Source organism: Bombina bombina, chromosome 3 (genome assembly GCF_027579735.1).
Source record: "Bombina bombina isolate aBomBom1 chromosome 3, aBomBom1.pri, whole genome shotgun sequence".
Taxonomy (NCBI): Eukaryota; Metazoa; Chordata; class Amphibia; order Anura; family Bombinatoridae; genus Bombina; species Bombina bombina.
The window spans coordinates 649,411,017-649,431,465 of NC_069501.1; the positions used below are offsets into that span (position 1 = coordinate 649,411,017).

Sequence of the window (20,449 nt, forward strand, 5' to 3'; positions counted from 1 at the left end):
GGATGAGAGGATGTGGAGTGTATACCTTCAAATATTTTGTAGTCTGTAGAAGAATCTGATACTTTGCATTTTTTTGGGCAACAAGAAGCAGCAGGAGAGATAAGAAGTTTTAGAAAAGTAGAAATCGGCACTGCCATTGGCATAAATTTATTCTGTACTACTTTTTGTTTTTAAAGGGACATAATATTCACATGCTAAATCACTTGAAACTAATGCAGTATAACTGTAAAAAGCTGACAGGAAATTATCACCTGAGCATCTCTATGTAAAAAAGGAAGATATTTTACCTCACAATCTCTTCAGCTCATCAGAGTAATTTCTGTGTAATAAGTTATACTCAGCTGTTGCCTAGCTGCAGGTAAAAAAAAAAATGGATAAATGAACAGCAGCCAATCAGCATCAACAGTGCTGAGGTCATGAACTCTTTTACTGTGATCTCAGGAGATTTCACTTAACTCTCATGAGATTTCATAGTAAACTTCCTTTAAACTGAATAGGGAAATAACGAGAGTGCACGAGGCTCAACCCCTTAGCTGTCCCGGGACATACATACTGATTTGCTGCTTAGAAGTCCTTTACAATGGGATGTGGCTACTGAGGAACTTTTGAGGTAAAATATCTTTCATTTTTACATAGAGATGTTCAGGTGATATTTTCTAGTCAGCTTTTTACAGCTTTGCTGCATCACTTTCAAGTGTTTCAACATTTGGGTATTATGGCCATTTAAAGGGCCACTGTAAGTAAATATTTTCTATGCCTGTTACTAACTACCCCAAATACGCTTTTTATCAATAGCATTTCATTAACATATCTCTACCGTATATCAGAAATCTTGTCTGCAAATTTAATTGTTTTCCAAACCCACTCCGTGGGTATCCTTTGCTCTGTACCAATCCGTTTACAATACCTAGGTTTCAAAATGGCGCTTTAAACACAAAGTTATTGGTTTAAGTATTTTGAACACGCAGTGCTGAAAATAGTGGGCAGGATAACGTGACATCATCGGCGAATAAAAGATATAACTTTTAGAACGTTATGAAACTTTGTTTTGGAGAAAATATAGGTCAGTAGGTTTTAATTAATGTTTATTAACTTTAATATGTTAGTTGTTTAGCTTAAAAATTATAACAGAAAGTAATCCTTTAAGTGCTGGTTTCAATGAAGATAACATACTGTAAAATGCATGATGCTCTTTATATTCTCTGGTTACATACAGGTTTGTATTATATAATTTTTTGTTTTCTCATTCTCCCCCCCCCCCTGTCTTAGACATACGGAAGTAAGAATCTGAAGCGTGTTGGAACTATCCTTCAGAGAGGGATTCTCATCTTGTTGCTTTTCTGCTTCCCCTGTTGGGCAGTCTTCATCAACACTGAGCAGTTGCTGCTGCTTTTCAAGCAGAATCCAGAAGTCGCCAGGTTAATATTAAACTCACATTATTTATTTAACTGTCATGCAAAATGAAATAACCTTTTCAAGCACAGTGTCTGGTCAAAGTACAGATGAATTCTAGATATACTGTTAAGCTATACGTTTAAGACCAGCCATAAAGCTTCAAAGGAACTCTTAAATCTAGTTAATATCTAACAAGATATTTTAAAGTATTTAAATTGCAAGATTTATTTTAAATACATTTAAAAGGTGGAGGGGGGGTATCTAGTATGTTTAACCTATTAGGTAGTACATGTGAAATTTTAAAGACAATCAAAGCTCAAACATATTATGAAATAACTGCACATATGCTCAAATAATTGTAATTATTTTTATTCTAGGTTAACACAACAATATGTGATGATTTTTATCCCTGCACTGCCTGTAAGTTTTACCTTCACCACTGCTTGTTTATGTCTTGTCTTGTCTGCTTCCATGCAATGTTTGAAAATAGCACTAGACAGAGATGCCCCCTATTCTTTATATACTATGAATGGAGATGTTTTTATAAATGCTCAGAAATGCGAAATACTTAGTCACAATGGGGCATATGTATCAAGCTCCGAATGGAGCTTGATGCCCCGTGTTTCTGGCGAGCCTGCAGGCTTGCCAGAAACAGCAGTTAGGAAGCAGTGGTCACAAAAACTCTGAGCAGGCGGACAGACATCGCCGGAAATCAACCCGATCGAGTATGATCGGGTTGATTGACACCCCCCTGCTGGCGGCCGATTGGCCACGAGTCTGCAGGGGGCAGCGTTGCACCAGCAGCTCTTGTGAGCTGCTGGTGCAATGCTGAATACGGTGAGCGTATTGCTCGCCGTATTCAGCGAGGTCTGTCGGACCTGATCCTCACTGTCGGATCAGGTCCGACAGACCTTGATAACTATGGGCCAATGAGTCTAGACAACTTTAAGTTACCATACAAACTGCAATAAGATTAAGTACCTGTGAAGTTTCTTAGTGGCTACTGAAGAAAAAAATGAATATAATTATTCTCCTCTTCCTACCAAAGTGACTAAGGACTTTCATTCTTGGCAGGACAAAACCATCTCATGGTTGGGGCATATACAAGCCATCAAAATGACGACCGCAATTACTGTATATACTTCAAGCGGTCTCTCTGTGCCTCCCAGGCTCCTACCTAATCTTTAAACAATTTGTGCATATGGGACTGTATTAAGCCTTGAATCAACGGAATAAAAATAATCAGTAGCAAGACCACAGTTGACTAAGGTCTCCCATCTGTATTCTCATATTTTCAACAATTGTGAGTGTACTCGCAAAGCGGTATATCTTCTTGTAGTGTCACCTTTGTCCCCTATCTTTTTTATAATGTTGAACTAGTAAGGGGTCCTGGACCTAGCAAGTTTTATGAGGAGGAAAACAGACATACAATCCCATTTGTGAAATTAGTAGATGTAAAACAAAGATCCAACCCAAAAGAAATTGCTGGGGGCTCTTTTACATCATGGTTAAAGTATGCCCAATTACTTAATCTATTAAGCAGCCCCCCTCCCCATGGAAGATATTTCCTCAGAAGTCCTACCAATTTTAAACACCTGTGTCTCCTGGACACTCTACTTTCTGGCACACTGTCACTGCCAGCAGCTAGAAAACTATTGGAAGAGCCATTGATTAGACTTACCTCTGCATACTTCACACTGGCACTCTGAACTAGGAGTTTCTTAAACAATTCTGGAATGGCGGAAAATATTTTATAACACTCACAAGTCCTCTTCTTCCCCAGGATTCTAGATCTGAAGCACAAATTGTTATTGTGTTGGTACCTTAATCCAGTTTGCATCAAACGCATCTATCCCAATGTAAATCATACTGGTTGAGTGGCACAATTTCTCATATATGATGGCAATATAAGCTATTAACCTCTTTTTGGAAAAGCATGAATTCTGCCTTAACAAGGGTTTTGAGCATTCCCTTTGTAATGTCTCTGTTAACTGCTGTACTAAATTATAAACCTAAAAAGTTGGGGGGAGGGGGCGGAGTTACCAGCCAAACCAAGCAGACGTGTTTCACATGAGCTCTCTGCTACTGTTCTGCTTTAAGCTATTATTTAGCAAGTTTTTGGGCTTATTTATCAATTTGTTCACTAAGTCAGACACCAGCAAGTGTAAATCTACTCCAGCCGAGTTTGTGGCTCATCTTCAGGCATTTCTGAGATAACCAACTTGGGCCTCGAGACCTCTGCCCACTCTGTATCAACGACCTCTGACTACCTGCCCATCTCATACTGCCAAGTACTGGGGGCTTCCCCCGGGCTCCAGAGGGTCGGGGCTCCGCTCCGGAGCGGGGAACCAGGGCCTACCTACTCTTGTGTCTTTCCATCCACCTACCTGGGTAGGAAGAAGCGCACCGACTGGAGATACATCGCGCCTTTCTGGAAGACCGGCCACAGGCCGCTTTGGGCACTGTTTCCTGTAAATGGCTACCGTAACCTGGCTGAGCTGGTGAGCGTAATTCTTCTGGCACTCTCTTTATCTCTGGTGGGGCTATCGGAGGTGCTACCAGCATCTCGGAGGTGTCCTTGCAGGCCACCATCTTCTTTCCGGCTCCACGCCTCTCTTCAACTTACCGGACCGTCTGGGGCCAAACTGCTGGAGTACTCATCGCCAGGGAGGTCTGATGCACTCCTCCACGCTGCCCCCTGAGGACATCAGAGAGAATATCCACTGGATGCTTCTGTTGGGGCCTTGTGCTGTTTTGGGCCCGCTCCTCACAATCATGTTTGTCGCCACATGGTAGCCCTGGTGGTTGGGCCACAACTGGATTGCCTATGAGACCTGTCCTCTAGGTGTGACCAAGCTCTTCTTACATCCTCCTCACTCCTGGAAGTAAGCCCACAACCCGGGCTGCCTGACTGGTTACCGGAGGTTCCCTGGACCACAACGCTTGGGGTAAGAGTCTGTACTGCTGTGCCTTAATTGCCTCTTTAGTTACAAGCTCACATCTGGGGCTTTACACCACATTAGCCTTCATCCCACAAGGCAGCCCATAGACTGGCTATTGTACCCTGTCACCTTAAGGGGATAAATTTACTATTGGGCCAGCAGATCTTATTGTGATTACATTCCTGAGAGTACTACTTTCTTGGGCCCAACCACAGACAGAGTTCCCAGGGCTTGACTCTTATCTGAGGAAGTTACATCCCTTGCACCCTGTCCCCGTTCTTCACCTGGAACGAATCCTTGAATTGCTGTTCATATATACATATATATGTTATATTTGTCCGCGCTGTCCTGCCAATACACAGGATCTTGTAGGATAATTGTCCTTTCCTTCTAAAGGTTCTGGTGGGATTTTTCTCACGCCTGATGTGGTAAGCAGGATGGCGGGAAGGCCAGAGTGGTAGCCCTATCTAATCAGCATATGTGTATACTAGTTATTGACTAATGTTTCACTTGTTAGGCTTGTAACTTGTCCATGCAATTGCTTCATAAATCCTGTTCCTCCTGACTACCAGAGTACTTCTCAACCGAGGGGCGTGCTTCCTCTCCTAACTTGCTGTAGCCCATTATCTGTCAACAACATGCCTCATACCAGTAGGAGACAATCCAAATCTCGGATAAAGCTTAAGAAGACAGTTCTTGACCACTTCTCTCTCCTAACCCAGCAAGGGTCTACCAAGTCAGTCTCCAGTCAGGCTGACCAGGATTCACACGATGAAGGGTCCCAATCTAGCGTCACTTCCAGTGTAGCTTCTCTTAGATACATCACGGAGTCTATCATGCAGAAAATGCTGGCTGCCCAGACTTTATCCATCACCCAAGAGGTACATTGTAGCTCAGCTGAACTGCATAAACATATCTCTGAGATTGGCGAGTTAACGCCTTAGAGCGCAAGCATAATGATCTGGCCACCGACCATACAAATCTTCTTTCGTATTCTGAAGCCCTGTCCGACCAGATCGTGCAACTGGAATCTAAGCTAGCTGACCTTGAGAACAGGTCCCGCAGGAGCAATATTAGATTCAGAGGCATTCCTTTAACAGTATCGCCCTCTGAGTTACAAGCCTTCCTCTCAAACCTTTTTAAGGAACTATTAGGCTCCTTTGAAATGCAACCTAACACCCTAGAGAGGGGCCACCAGGCCCTCAGGCCCAGATCTCTTTCATCTGACAAACCAAGGGACGTGGTTGTATGCTTTCACAGCTACAGTCTCAAGGATCGCATTTTGCAGGCGGCCTTCCATAGGCCTTCCCTCTCTGAAAGATTCAAGGAGATCCAACTGCTGCAGGATCTCTCTCAACATACACTTCATCAGAGAATATTGTTCTCCCTGGTCATGGAAGTTCTCAGAAGAGAAAATATTAAATATCGTTGGGGTTTCCCAATCAGAATAGTAGTCACAAATGACAACCAGACCCATACGGTTACCAGCCTCAGTCAGGGCTTCTTTCTCTTGGAATCCTGGGGCCTACATCCACCAGCAAGCAATACACAAGCACTTATCCAGGCCAAGCTTAGAGCTTCTGCTCCAGAATGATAGGTCAAGGTGCAAAGATCGAAAAAACCAAAGCATCAGCCTCCTCTTCAAGACTCAGCCTCTTGATTACTCATTGGCTTGAAAGGTTATTGCTATTGCACTTTGTGCCTTCTGGGTAAGTGCTCCTGCTACCTACCAAAGCCGATCTATGTGTTTTGTTAACTGTTACATGTCTATGACTGTTGCACTTTATACTGCCGTATTTATTTCATAGCATATGTTTTTCTGTTGTAATTTATGCAATGTTATTGTTCATCTTTTTGGGTCACACCACTCTGACCTTATTGTTACTCTCTAAAACCTCCCCCCCAATCTAGCCCGCACCGTGGACTATTTCCACCACAACTACCTTTTTATGTTTCAGCTTCATTTTCTTGAACTGTATATGCTTTCTCATGTTCCTTCCCCTTTCCTCCCACCCTCTTCCCCCTGGCAGGTCCTGGACTTTACACTCCCTTGTTTACATGTAAATGGCTAATGGGAACAAAATAAAATTTCTCACACATAATGTTAGGGGTTTGAATTCACCGGGCAAATGCAGCATCTTTCTTAGGTCACTTTCCCATCTCAATCCTGATGTGGTTCTCCTACAGGAGACGCATTGGAAGGAAGGCAATGCCCCCAGGTTGATCTCTAAACACTATACTAAAGTCGAATTTGCCCCATTTTCTTCCAAGGCTCGAGGAGTGGCTATCTTGTTTCACAGTCGCCTTGCGTGTTAGATTCTCTTCATTGAAAGAGACCCCCAAGCAAGATTTATAATAATAAAATGTAAACTCAACCAGAAGCTATATACCTTAGTCTCTATATATCTCCCCAATACTGGCCAATGTAAATGCCTTCACAAAATTCTGAAGCTAGTTGATAAATATAAACAGGGCAGGGTACTCATAGGGGGGGATTTTAATTTGATCTGGGCCCCCCTTTTAGATAAGCAAACAAATAAAGCCAGATTGGGCTCCAGGTACAGCTCACCTCTCCCATAACTTTAGATACCTTATGATGAAATTCAGCCTTTATGACATCTGGAGAGCCTTCCTCTCACAGGACAAAGACTTCACACGTACATTCAACCTACTCCAACCAAGCCCAGACCTTAGATCAAGTCAGAGAAGTCAAAATTCAAGCCCTTTCTCGTGGTCCATGCCCCATACTTTGCTCTTGGATATCCCCTTTAGGGAAGAACGGCAGAAATCTATTCGGGAACTGATTACTTTAAACGATAACGGTATGGTTTTGGATTATACTCTATGGAGGGCTCTTAAAGCCTCCATTAGATGTCAGATCATTAATAAACAGGCTAGTATTCGGAAGTCTCTGGGCTTACCCCTCTCGCAGGCTTTTAGCGTGTTGAAAAATTTAGAGGCACTGAATAGGAAATCCCCTGCACCACAACACACTGAGGCAATCCGTACCCTATAAGCCCATATTTGTGATCTCGAACTGAAGCTTACACAGCTGAAACTTATAAAAATCAGACAACTATTCTACTACAAAGGTAACAAGGCTGACTCTTTGCTGGCCAATAGATTGCGACACAAAGAAAGCATGTCCTGTATCCCGATACTCACACATAATGGCCAAACGACTACCCTTCCCAGCCAAATAGGCGCCCTTTTTGCCAAATACTATGAGGACCTCTACAACATAAAGGATTCTGAGTCCCCACCCTCTATGCCTAGGCCCATTATCCAACAAACTCTTGCACAACTTGATCTCCCCACTTTATCTATAGCCGACTAGGACTCCCTTAGGTGTCCTATATCCCTGTCCAAGATCAAAGAAGTTGTTAAACATCTTAAACCGCTTAAAGCCCGGGGCCCAGATGGCTATCTTTCCCTTTTTTTTATAAAACCTATAATGCAGAACTGTCTCCTCTGTTACTATGCTTCTTTCAAACTTCTGGTTTGCGGGGCTCCTTCCACCCTGAGTTCCTGGAAGGCACTATAATCACCATCCCTAAGCCAGATAAGGACCCCACTTTTTGCCCTAGCTATAGACCAATTTCCCTCATATATAGACATCAAAATCTACTCAAAAAACCTAGCTAATTGAATTGCTCCCCAACCTGATCAATGAGGATCAGGTGGGCTTTATTCCTAGTAGGGAGGGACCTGACAACACCAGGCACTTGCTTAACATTACGTTAGAGGCCACTAGGCTGAACAAACCCTTCTCTATCCTGTCATTGAATGCTTTTGACAGGGTCCGCTGGGAATATTTATGGGAGGTCCTAGGGGTGTTTCGGTTCTCAAAGGAAATACACTCCCACATCCAGGTGCTTTACTCTTCTCCTTGGACTAGGGTCTGGGGTTCTGTTCGACCCCTTCTCCTTGTCTAATGGCACTCGTCAGGGATGCCCTCTATCCTCCTCCTGTTTGCTCTGGCTATTGAGCCTTTTGCTGCGCTAGTCCATCGGGAGACTTCTATGGCAGGTATTACACTGCACGGAACCTCTCATAAAATTGCGTTGTTTGCTGTGATATCTCAATATTTTCCTCTTCACCCAAGCACACTATCCCTCCCCTACTGTCCCTACTGAAACTTTTTGGGAAAATGTCATACTACATATTAAACCCCACAAAAACGGAACTGTACTATTGGGGATTCCCCTCAGATCACATACTAGACTTAGTGAACACACATAACTTTAGGTGGAAAAAGGACAATATCAAGCACTTAGGGATCTACATCTCAAATAACATTACCCAACTCATTCATGACAACTACGACCCATTATTCTCTGAGCTCCGGTCTCTGGTATCCAAGTGGAACCTTCAGGCCTTATCATGGTTGGGCTTGATTACTGCTCTTAAGATGTCATTCCTTCCAAAATTAACGTACCTCTTTTGGTGCCTACCGGCTCGTCTCCCTAGACATTCGTTAATGCAATTTCAGAGCGTGTTCCCCAGATATATTTGGCAGGGGAAACCCGCCAGAATGGCCCATAAGGTTTTGCAGTTTCCTAACTCATACGGGGGTATCACCTCACCCTCAATTGTTAGATATTATGAAGCTGCAATGCTAACCCATATATCACAATGGGGACTCGTTAAGTCTACTAGTAAATGGAGTGTTCTGGAGCGGGTGTCTCTGCCCAACTATGTACACCTTTGAGACCTAATTAGGATCCCCTCTCACTGACACCGACAGCTAAACATCAATAAAAAAATTATCCTGGAGTGCTTACTTACCTGGGACTTAGATATAACCCAGGGGTCACTCCATACCCATCCCCTATCCACTCTATCATGGGTTTATTGCTGGGTCTTCCAGACTCTCACCTTAACGCCTGGTCTAACCTAGGAATTGCTCAGTTTAGAGACTTAGGCCTAGATTTGGAGTTTGGCGGTAAAAGGGCTGTTAACGCTCCGCGGGCTTTTTTCTGGCCGCACCATAAAATTAACTCTGGTATCGAGAGTTCAAACAAATGCTGCGTTAGGCTCCAAAAAAGGAGCGTAGAGCATTTTTACCGCAAATGCAACTCTCGATACCAGAGTTGCTTACGGACGCGGCCAGCCTCAAAAACATGCTCGTGCACGATTCCCCCATAGGAAACAATGGGACTGTTTGAGCTGAAAAAAAACCTAACACCTGCAAAAAAGCAGCGTTCAGCTCCTAACGCAGCCCCATTGTTTCCTATGGGGAAACACTTCCTACGTCTGCACCTAACACCCTAACATGTACCCTGAGTCTAAACGCCCCTAACCTTACACTTATTAACCCCTAATCTGCCGCCCCCGCTATCGCTGACCCCTGCATATTATTATTAACCCCTAATCTGCCGCTCCGTAAACCGCCGCAACCTACGTTATCCCTATGTACCCCTAATCTGCTGCCCTAACATCGCCGACCCCTATATTATATTTATTAACCCCTAATCTGCCCCCCTCAACGTCGCCGACACCTGCCTACACTTATTAACCCCTAATCTGCCGAGCGGACCTGAGCGCTACTATAATAAAGTTATTAACCCCTAATCCGCCTCACTAACCCTATCATAAATAGTATTAACCCCTAATCTGCCCTCCCTAACATCGCCGACACCTAACTTCAATTATTAACCCCTAATCTGACGACCGGAGCTCACCGCTATTCTAATAAATTGATTAACCCCTAAAGCTAAGTCTAACCCTAACACTAACACCCCCCTAACTTAAATATAATTTACATCTAACGAAATAAATTAACTCTTATTAAATAAATTATTCCTATTTAAAGATAAATACTTACCTGTAAAATAAATCCTAATATAGCTACAATATAAATTATAATTATATTATAGCTATTTTAGGATTAATATTTATGTTACAGGCAACTTTGTAATTATTTTAACCAGGTACAATAGCTATTAAATAGTTAAGAACTATTTAATAGTTACCTAGTTAAAATAATAACAAATTTACCTGTAAAATAAATCCTAACCTAAGATATAATTAAACCTAACACTACCCTATCAATAAAATAATTAAATAAACTACCTACAATTACCTACAATTAACCTAACACTACACTATCAATAAATTAATTAAACACAATTCCTACAAATAAATACAATTAAATAAACTAGCTAAAGTACAAAAAATAAAAAAGAACTAAGTTACAAAAAATAAAAAAATATTTACAAACATAAGAAAAATATTACAACAATTTTAAACTAATTACACCTACTCTAAGCCCCCTAATAAAATAACAAAGCCCCCCAAAATAAAAAATTCCCTACCCTATTCTAAATTAAAAAAGTTACAAGCTCTTTTACCTTACCAGCCCTGAACAGGGCCCTTTGCGGGGCATGCCCCAAGAATTTCAGCTCTTTTGCCTGTAAAAGAATAAATACAACACCCCCCCCAACATTACAACCCACCACCCACATACCCCTAATCTAACCCAAACCCCCCTTAAATAAACCTAACACTAAGCCCCTGAAGATCTTCCTACCTTGTCTTCACCATACCAGGTTCACCGATCCGTCCTGGCTCCAACATCTTCATCCAACCCAAGCGGGGGTTGGCGATCCATCATCCGGTGCTGAAGAGGTCCAGAAGAGGCTCCAAAGTCTTCCTCCTATCCGGCAAGAAGAGGACATCCGGACCGGCAAACATCTTCTCCAAGCGGCATCTTCGATCTTCTTCCATCCGGTGCGGAGCGGGTCCATCTTGAAGCAGGCGACGCGGATCCATCCTCTTCTTCCGTTGTCTCCCGACTAATGACGGTTCCTTTAAGGGACGTCATCCAAGATGGCGTCCCTCGAATTCAGATTGGCTGATAGGATTCTATCAGCCAATCGGAATTAAGGTAGGAATTTTCTGATTGGCTGATGGAATCAGCCAATCAGAATCAAGTTCAATCCGATTGGCTGATCCAATCAGCCAATCAGATTGAGCTCGCATTCTATTGGCTGTTCCGATCAGCCAATAGAATGCGAGCTCAATCTGATTGGCTGATTGGATCAGCCAATCGGATTGAACTTGATTCTGATTGGCTGATTCCATCAGCCAATCAGAAAATTCCTACCTTAATTCCGATTGGCTGATAGAATCCTATCAGCCAATCGGAATTCGAGGGACGCCATCTTGGATGACGTCCCTTAAAGGAACCGTCATTAGTCGGGAGACAACGGAAAAAGAGGATGGATCCGCGTCGCCTGCTTCAAGATGGACCCGCTCCGCACCGGATGGAAGAAGATCGAAGATGCCGCTTGGAGAAGATGTTTGCCGGTCCGGATGTCCTCTTCTTGCCGGATAGGAGGAAGACTTTGGAGCCTCTTCTGGACCTCTTCAGCACCGGATGATGGATCGCCAACCCCCGCTTGGGTTGGATGAAGATGTGGAGCCAGGACGGATCGGTGAACCTGGTATGGTGAAGACAAGGTAGGAAGATCTTCAGGGGCTTAGTGTTAGGTTTATTTAAGGGGGGTTTGGGTTAGATTAGGGGTATGTGGGTGGTGGGTTGTAATGTTGGGGGGGGGGTATTGTATTTATTCTTTTACAGGCAAAAGAGCTGAAATTCTTGGGGCATGCCCCGCAAAGGGCCCTGTTCAGGGCTGGTAAGGTAAAAGAGCTTGTAACTTTTTTAATTTAGAATAGGGTAGGGAATTTTTTATTTTGGGGGGCTTTGTTATTTTATTAGGGGGCTTAGAGTAGGTGTAATTAGTTTAAAATTGTTGTAATATTTTTCTTATGTTTGTAAATATTTTTTTATTTTTTGTAACTTAGTTCTTTTTTATTTTTTGTACTTTAGCTAGTTTATGTAATTGTATTTATTTGTAGGAATTGTGTTTAATTAATTTATTGATAGTGTAGTGTTAGGTTAATTGTAGGTAGTTTATTTAATTATTTTATTGATAGGGTAGTGTTAGGTTTAATTATATCTTAGGTTAGGATTTATTTTACAGGTAAATTTGTTATTATTTTAACTAGGTAACTATTTAATAGCTATTGTACCTAGTTAAAATAAATACCAAGTTGCCTGTAAAATAAATATTAATCCTAAAATAGCTATAATATAATTATAATTTATATTGTAGCTATATTAGGATTTATTTTACAGGTAAGTATTTATCTTTAAATAGGAATAATTTATTTAATAAGAGTTAATTTATTTTGTTAGATGTAAATTATATTTAAGTTAGGGGGGTGTTAGTGTTAGGGTTAGACTTAGCTTTAGGGGTTAATACATTTATTAGAATAGCGGTGAGCTCCGGTCGTCAGATTAGGGGTTAATAATTGAAGTTAGGTGTCGGCGATGTTAGGGAGGGCAGATTAGGGGGTTAATACTATTTATTATAGGGTTAGTGAGGCGGGTTAGGGGTTAATAACTTTATTATAGTAGCGCTCAGGTCCGCTCGGCAGATTAGGGGTTAATAAGTGTAGACAGGTGTCGGCGACGTTGAGGGGGGCAGATTAGGGGTTAATAAATATAATATAGGGGTCGGCGGTGTTAGGGAGGGCAGATTAGGGGGTTAATACTATTTATTATAGGGTTAGTGAGGCGGGTTAGGGGTTAATAACTTTATTATAATAGCGGTGCGGTCCGGTCGGCAGATTAGGGGTTAATAAGTGTAGGCAGGTGTCGGCGACGTTGAGGGGGGCAGATTAGGGGTTAATAAATATAATATAGGGGTCGGCAGTGTTAGGGGTAGCAGATTAGAGGTACATAGGGATAACGTAGGTGGCGGCGCTTTGCGGTCGGAAGATTAGGGGTTAATTATTTTAAGTAGCTGGCGGCGACGTTGTGGGGGGCAGGTTAGGGGTTAATAAATGTAATACAGGGGTCGGCGGGGTTAGGGGCAGCAGATTAGGGGTACATAAGTATAACGTAGGTGGCGGTCGGCAGATTAGGGGTTAAAAATTTTAATCGAGTGGCGGCGATGTGGGGGGAGCTCGGTTTAGGGGTACATAGGTAGTTTATGGGTGTTAGTGTACTTTAGGGTACAGTAGTTAAGAGCTTTATGAACCGGCGTTAGCCAGAAAGCTCTTAACTCCTGCTATTTTCAGGCGGCTGGAATTTTGTCGTTAGAGCTCTAACGCTCACTTCAGAAACGACTCTAAATACCGGCGTTAGAAAGATCCCATTGAAAAGATAGGATACGCAAATGGCGTAGGGGGATCTGCGGTATGGAAAAGTCGTGGCTGAAAAGTGAGCGTTAGACCCTTTAATCACTGACTCCAAATACCAGCGGGCGGCCAAAACCAGCGTTAGGAGCCTCTAACGCTGGTTTTGACGGCTACCGCCGAACTCCAAATCTAGGCCTTAGTGTGCCTCAACTCCCAGAATCAATACCTGTCACTAGCCCAACTTGCGGGCTCTCGGGTTGCCCCTCCCAGTTTACAGTTTGAATTTACCAGATTCAGGAGTATCTTTGGAGCCTGGGGATTTTCCCCGTCCCTTGACCCCCTGGGAAGCCAGGTGGCAAGGAGGTAGAAGATTACATAGGCCTATGTCTCAACATTACTTGATCATGGAAGGGGCTCCCCATTGATAAGGCTACCAATCTCCTAAAATGGGAGGACATATTGCATACCACATTCTCTCCACATATTTGGACTAATGCCTTTGACCTTACCTCCAAAGCCATTCACTGTACGACCTTATTCGAAACTTTTTACAAATTGCTTACACATTGGTATTTTGTCCCCATAAGACTCTTTTTAAGCTTAGCCTAATCGCTTCTCCTCTATGTTGGAGAGCCTGCGGTATGCCTGGTGATTCCCTCCATATATAGTGGGGATGCCCCAAAGTTAGGGCCCTGTGGAATAGGGTATTTACCACTCTGACTAGGCTAGGCATTCACTTTATAAGGTCCCCCGAAACAGCCCTGATTCATATTGGCCTCATCCTCTCCCAAAGCACCAGAGCTTCTAATGCATTTATTTATTTATTTACTGCCACTAAGTTAGCCATAGCTAGAAGCTGGAAAAAAGACAAGCCCCCGAGCTTGAGTTTCATATTAGATATCATGGCCTACATTAATTCAATGGAAAGGTGCATCTTCTTCACTTTTAACAAAATTGATCTATATGAACTCATATGAGAAGACTGGGTGACTCTATTCCGGCCCAGCTGGCAACCCTCCGCCTCTATGTAACACATTTAGTTCTTTCCCCATTTTACTTTACTACTGTTGGACCATAGTCCAGGGCCTGTCTCCCCTCCCCTTACCTCCATCCCCTTTTCCCTCTTTCCTCCCTTCTTCGCCCTTCTCCCTTCTCCCCCCCCACACTTAATGTTTACATGTATCTTATGGTTACTTTACTATGATACCTCCAGCCTATATGAAGGTTATGTTGTGACACTCTGCAAGTGTCTCTCTGTGTTGACTTATTTTTACATCAATAAATCTCTTTGAAAACGCAAAAAAACCCCAAAAACTAAAGTTATTTTTTTTGTTTCAATCGATCTCCGTTCTTAGCTACTATGGCAGCCCACGGCTAAACAATTTTTTTTGTAAGAGGTGGTAAATCCGGCCTGGTGCCCATGGGAGCCGTATTGACCACACATCTATTGACTAAGAGGCTAAAACGTCACCTCTTAGCAAAAAAATCATTTAGCCGTGTGCTGCTGTAGCAGCTAAGAACGGCAATCGATTGAAACAAATAAAGGAGCTTTCTACTTGAAGTATCTTTTACTTTATGAATGAAAGTCCCCTTTATTTGTTTCAATAGTCAATCCTAGCTTTTGTAAAATGCTAGGATTGACTTTCACTTTAAGTTTTACTGGTATACCATGGTTGGGGCCATGCCACCTAGTAGAGTATAAAGCAGAAGATGGTTGCAGAGGTAACTATCATCATCCCTTGCTACAGTCCCTAGTCAGATGTAAGAGCCGCTCTATTTGTGAGTGTAGGCAGAATCAGAAAAGGATAGTATGTGCTGCTCTTTCTGACCCCTCTTTCTCCGGTAGCACTGCTTTCTTTACTTCAACTTTTTGTACCGGTTCTTGAGGTGATAAAACAGGGGGCACTAACAGCTGAGACTTAGGGGTAGATTTACCAAGCAGCGCATGCTGCTATCTACCCCCGTACTTTCAGGCTCGCCGGAAATGTAAGTTAAGAAGCAGCGGTCATAAGACCGCTGCTCCTTAACTCGTCCGCCACCTCTGAGGTGGGAGACGGCAATCAGTCCGATCAGATATGATTGGGTTGATTGACACCCCCTGCTAGCGGCCGATAAGCCGCAAATGTGCAGGGGGCGGCATTGCACAAGCATTTCACTAGAAATGCTTGTGCAATGTTAAATGCCGACAGCGTATGCTGTTGGCATTTATCGATGTCTGCCCACACATTGATAAATCTACCCCTTACACTCTCACTGTCTGCACATAGCTAAAGTCAGCTTCAGCACAGCAATGCACTATTGGGACCTAACTGAACATATTTGGTCAATGGCAAGAGGCATATGCATCCATCAATCACCAGTTGGCTCATAGCAGTGTGTTGCTGCTCTTAAAACTACCTAGGTATGCTTTTCAACAAAGAATAACATGAATAAAGTAAATGTAATAACAGAAGTATATTGAATAGTCTCATAAAATTGCATACTCTATCTGACCCATGAAAGTTTTTTTTAATTTTGACTTTCATGATCCTTTAAAGGGACAGAAACCAAAACCTTTGTTCCATGATTTAGATAGAGCATGTGATTTTAAACAACTTTCCAATTTACTTTATTATCAGATTTCCTTCATTCTCTTGGATACTGTTGTGGAAGCAGCAGCTATGCACTACTGGGAGTTAGCTGAACAAATCTGGCGAACCAATGACGAGGCATTTGTGTGCAGCCAGGGCCGCCATCAGGGGGTGACAGGGGTGACTCCTGTCAGGGGCAGCCACCAGTGGGTACTACAGCAGAGTGCTAATTGAGCATTGGAAATGTTATTACAAGGAGTAAAGTATTAGCATTTGAGAGGATTTCTGAGTGTGCACTAAACCACTATGCACAGTGTGAGACAGACTTGGCACTTTGTTTGTACAGTGTGAGCCTGAGTCAGACGGCAGATCACTTTCATTTGCAGGGGAGGTAGGACTTACCTAGCAAATGTTTTTTATTTCTTTGTGCAATTTCGGATTGTAACTTAAGTGTGGTAGTAGTTGTATGGTGGGGCCAGGGGTCCATAAAAACACATTTTTTAGCAGCAGTGTATTTATGATTATTTGACAATGCTGTAGAAATTCTATATTTAAAACAATGCAGAAATGTTTCCTCTTCAATACACAAATGGTAGGTGCCCTTTTGGCAGATATGCATTTATATATATATATATATATATATATATATAATGCATGTCACACACTGTTGATTTAGGGGATGCAAGGTGCATAAATGTTTCCTCCTGTGAGTGTTTCTGTGGGTGTCTGTGTTTATGTCTTTGTGCTTTGGTTTGTGTCTCTATGAGTGTGTATGTGTTTTTTTCTGTGGGTCTCTCTGTGAGGGTGGGTGTGTATGTCTTTGTGAATTTTCTGTGGATGTCTGTGAGGGTGTGTGCATATGTCTTTGAGCTTTTTCTATGGGTGTCTCTGTGAGGGTGTGTGTATGTTTTGTCTTTGTGTTTTTTCCCTGGATGCCTCTGTGAGGGTGGGTGTGTATGTCTGTGTTTTCTATGGAAGTCTCTGTGAGGGGGTGTGTGTGTATGTATGTATGTCTGTGTTTTCTGTGGGTGTCTCTGGGAGGGTGTGTATGTCTTTGTGTGTTTTCTGTGAGTGTCTCTGTGTGTGTCTTTGTGTGTTTTCTGAGGCTGTCTCTGTCTGTGTTTCCTTGGGTGTATGTGTAAGTTTGAGTTTGTCTGTGTGTGTGTGTCCATTGTCTGTTCCTTTTTAGGACATTTTGACCTTACTACTGATTATTCACATCTTTCTACAGACTTTGAGACGAATGAGACCTTTCCGGAAGTCACCTAATCCTCCATATAACCTTTAAATTATTGTTTAGGCAGTTCAGGGCCCTTCCTTTCAGCCACTGCATGCTGTTGGCATCTTCCTTTACAAAAAGATAATAAGAACTCCATATTTTGTTTTCTAAATCTCCTTTTTTTACAAAGCTGAAGTCTACCTCATTACTTGTCAGGTCAATGTAAACAAGTGCTTAGTGTCTATTTGGGTGTCTGTGCCTAAGTGTGTTTCTTTGCATGTCTGCTAGAGTGTCTATATGTGAATCCTTATGTGTGAGTGTGTGTGTTTCAGTGTATGAGTGTGTCTGTGTGCTTGTATGTTACTACCTTTACAACATTTCCAAGTTTAAATAGACACTTAAGAATAAAGTGCATATATACGTTTTAGTCACTTGGTCAAAAATTGCACGTCAAAGGGGGGGGGGGGGCCTGATCAATGGTTAAGTCAGGGGCCCCAAAATTTCTAGTGGCGGCCCTGTGTGCAGCCACCAATCAGCAGCTAGCCCCCAGTAATACATTGCTGATCCTGAGCCTATCTAGGTATGCTTTTCATCTAAGGATACCAGAAGAATGAAGTAATTAGAATGATGGTTAAATTTTCCTGTATCTAAATCATGAAAGAGAAATTTGGGGTTTAAGTTTGCTGAGAAAGGGTTGGGTTATAAATCTTAGCTGCTGGTGTGCGCTCTTACCACCACCCTCCCCCTCAGCTTTGTATGCAGAATGGAAATTACCACCAAACTGAAAGCTGATGTCAGAAGTACAAGAACAGGCAAGTTTAAAAATAAGGATAAACAACTTGAAACTTGTCAATCAGTGCTATTAGCTAGTGTAGTTTTGTACATGTTGGAAAACTAAAAGTGTGTGTGTGTGTTTTTTTTTTATCCAGGCAGTATTCCTTTACCAGCTGCAGATAAGATATTTACAAAATCAGGTAAACTTCCTGCAAAATGTGATTTGCAATGAGATGAAATAACTATGAAAACAACAAGAGTATAAAGCATTTTAGTACTGAGAATTTATTTACTTTTTTCATTTTAAATATAGAATAACTTGATTTAACTACCTTTATTTTGTATTTTAGGGTATAATTTGGCCCCAGGTTTTTACTGGGGCAGCTGTAAATATTATTAATGCTGCTGTTAATGCATTCTTACTGTATGGCCTGAAGTTGGGAGTAGAGTAAGTATTTTTACATCTTTTAATCATTACAAGATCTATAATTTGGCATGGGAGACTGTATTATTTATACTCTATAAAATAGCCTGAGTAGGACATGTCAAGAAGTTAGTATTTCTTTCATGTAATTAGCAAGAGTCCATGAGCTAGTGACGTATGGGATATACATTCCTACCAGGAGGGGCAAAGTTTCCCAAACCTCAAAATGCCTATAAATACACCCCTCACCACACCCACAATTCAGTTTTACAAACTTTGCCTCCGATGGAGGTGGTGAAGTAAGTTTGTGCTAGATTCTACGTTGATATGCGCTCCGCAGCAAGTTGGAGCCCGGTTTTCCTCTCAGCGTGCAGTGAATGTCAGAGGGATGTGAGGAGAGTATTGCCTATTTGAATGCAGTGATCTCCTTCTACGGGATCTATTTCATAGGTTCTCTGTTATCGGTCGTAGAGATTCATCTCTTACCTCCCTTTTCAGATCGACGATATACTCTTATATATACCATTACCTCTGCTGATTCTCGTTTCAGTACTGGTTTGGCTATCTGCTATATGTAGATGAGTGTCCTGGGGTAAGTAAGTCTTATTTTCTGTGACACTCCAAGCTATGGTTGGGCACTTTGTTTATAAAGTTCTAAATATATGTATTCAAACATTTATTTGCCTTGACTCAGAATGTTCAACTTTCCTTATTTTCAGACAGTCAGTTTCATATTTGGGATAATGCATTTTAATTTAACATTTTTCTTACCTTAAAATTTGACTTTTTCCCTGTGGGCTGTTAGGCTCGCGGGGGCTGAAAATGCTTTATTTTATTGCGTCATTCTTGGCGCGGACTTTTTTGGCGCAAAAATTCTATTTCCGTTTCCGGCGTCATACGTGTCGCCGGAAGTTGCGTCATTTTTTTGACGTTATTTTGCGCCAAAAATGTCGGCGTTCCGGATGTGGCGTCATTTTTCGCGCCAAAAAGCATTTAGGCGCCAAATAATGTGGGCGTCTTATTTGGCGCGAAAAAATATGGGCGTCGCTTTTGTCTCCACATTATTTAAGTCTCATTTTTTATTGCTTCTGGTTGCTAGAAGCTTGTTCTTGGCATTTTTTCCCATTCCTGAAACTGTCATTTAAGGAATTTGATCAATTTTGCTTTATATATATGTTGTTTTTTCTCTTACATATTGCAAGATGTCTCACGTTGCATCTGAGTCAGAAGATACTACAGGAAAATCGCTGTCAAGTGCTGAATCTACCAAAGCTAAGTGTATCTGCTGTAAACTTTTGGTAGCTATTCCTCCAGCTGTTGTTTGTATTGATTGTCATGACAAACTTGTTAAAGCAGATAATATTTCCTTTAGTAAAGTACCATTGCCTGTTGCAGTTCCTTCAACATCTAAGGTGCAGAATGTTCCTGATAATATAAGAGATTTTGTTTCTGAATCCATAAAGAAGGCTATGTCTGTTATTTCTCCTTCTAGTAAACATAAAAAATCTTTTAAAACTTCTCTCCCTACAGATGAATTTTTAAATGAACATCATCATTCTGATTCTGATGATTCCTCTGGTTCAGAGGATTCTGTCTCAGAGGTTGATGCTGATAAATCTTCATATTTATTTAAAATGGAATTTATTCGTTCTTTACTTAAAGAAGTACTAATTGCTTTAGAAATAGAGGATTCTGGTCCTCTTGATACTAATTCTAAACGTTTAGATAAGGTATTTAAAGCTCCTGTGGTTATTCCAGAAGTTTTTCCTGTTCCTAATGCTATTTCTGCAGTAATTTCCAAAGAATGGGATAATTTGGGTAATTCATTTACTCCTTCTAAACGTTTTAAGCAATTATATCCTGTGCCGTCTGACAGATTAGAATTTTGGGACAAGATCCCTAAAGTTGATGGGGCTATTTCTACCCTTGCTAAACGTACTACTATTCCTACGTCAGATGGTACTTCGTTTAAGGA

The 20,449-nt window shown here is 41.8% G+C and overlaps 1 protein-coding gene across 1 annotated transcript in view; it reads left to right on the forward strand.

Moving 5' to 3' along the window:
- LOC128652466 (multidrug and toxin extrusion protein 2) overlaps nucleotides 1–20,449 on the forward strand; it is a 450,289-nt gene that overhangs the window by 44,733 nt on the left and 385,107 nt on the right. The window contains exons 4-7 of the mRNA XM_053705404.1: nucleotides 1,270–1,418; nucleotides 1,773–1,815; nucleotides 18,206–18,250; nucleotides 18,401–18,498. Coding sequence (XP_053561379.1) covers nucleotides 1,270–1,418; nucleotides 1,773–1,815; nucleotides 18,206–18,250; nucleotides 18,401–18,498 — 335 coding nt within the window. The remainder of the gene's footprint in view (nucleotides 1–1,269; nucleotides 1,419–1,772; nucleotides 1,816–18,205; nucleotides 18,251–18,400; nucleotides 18,499–20,449) is intronic.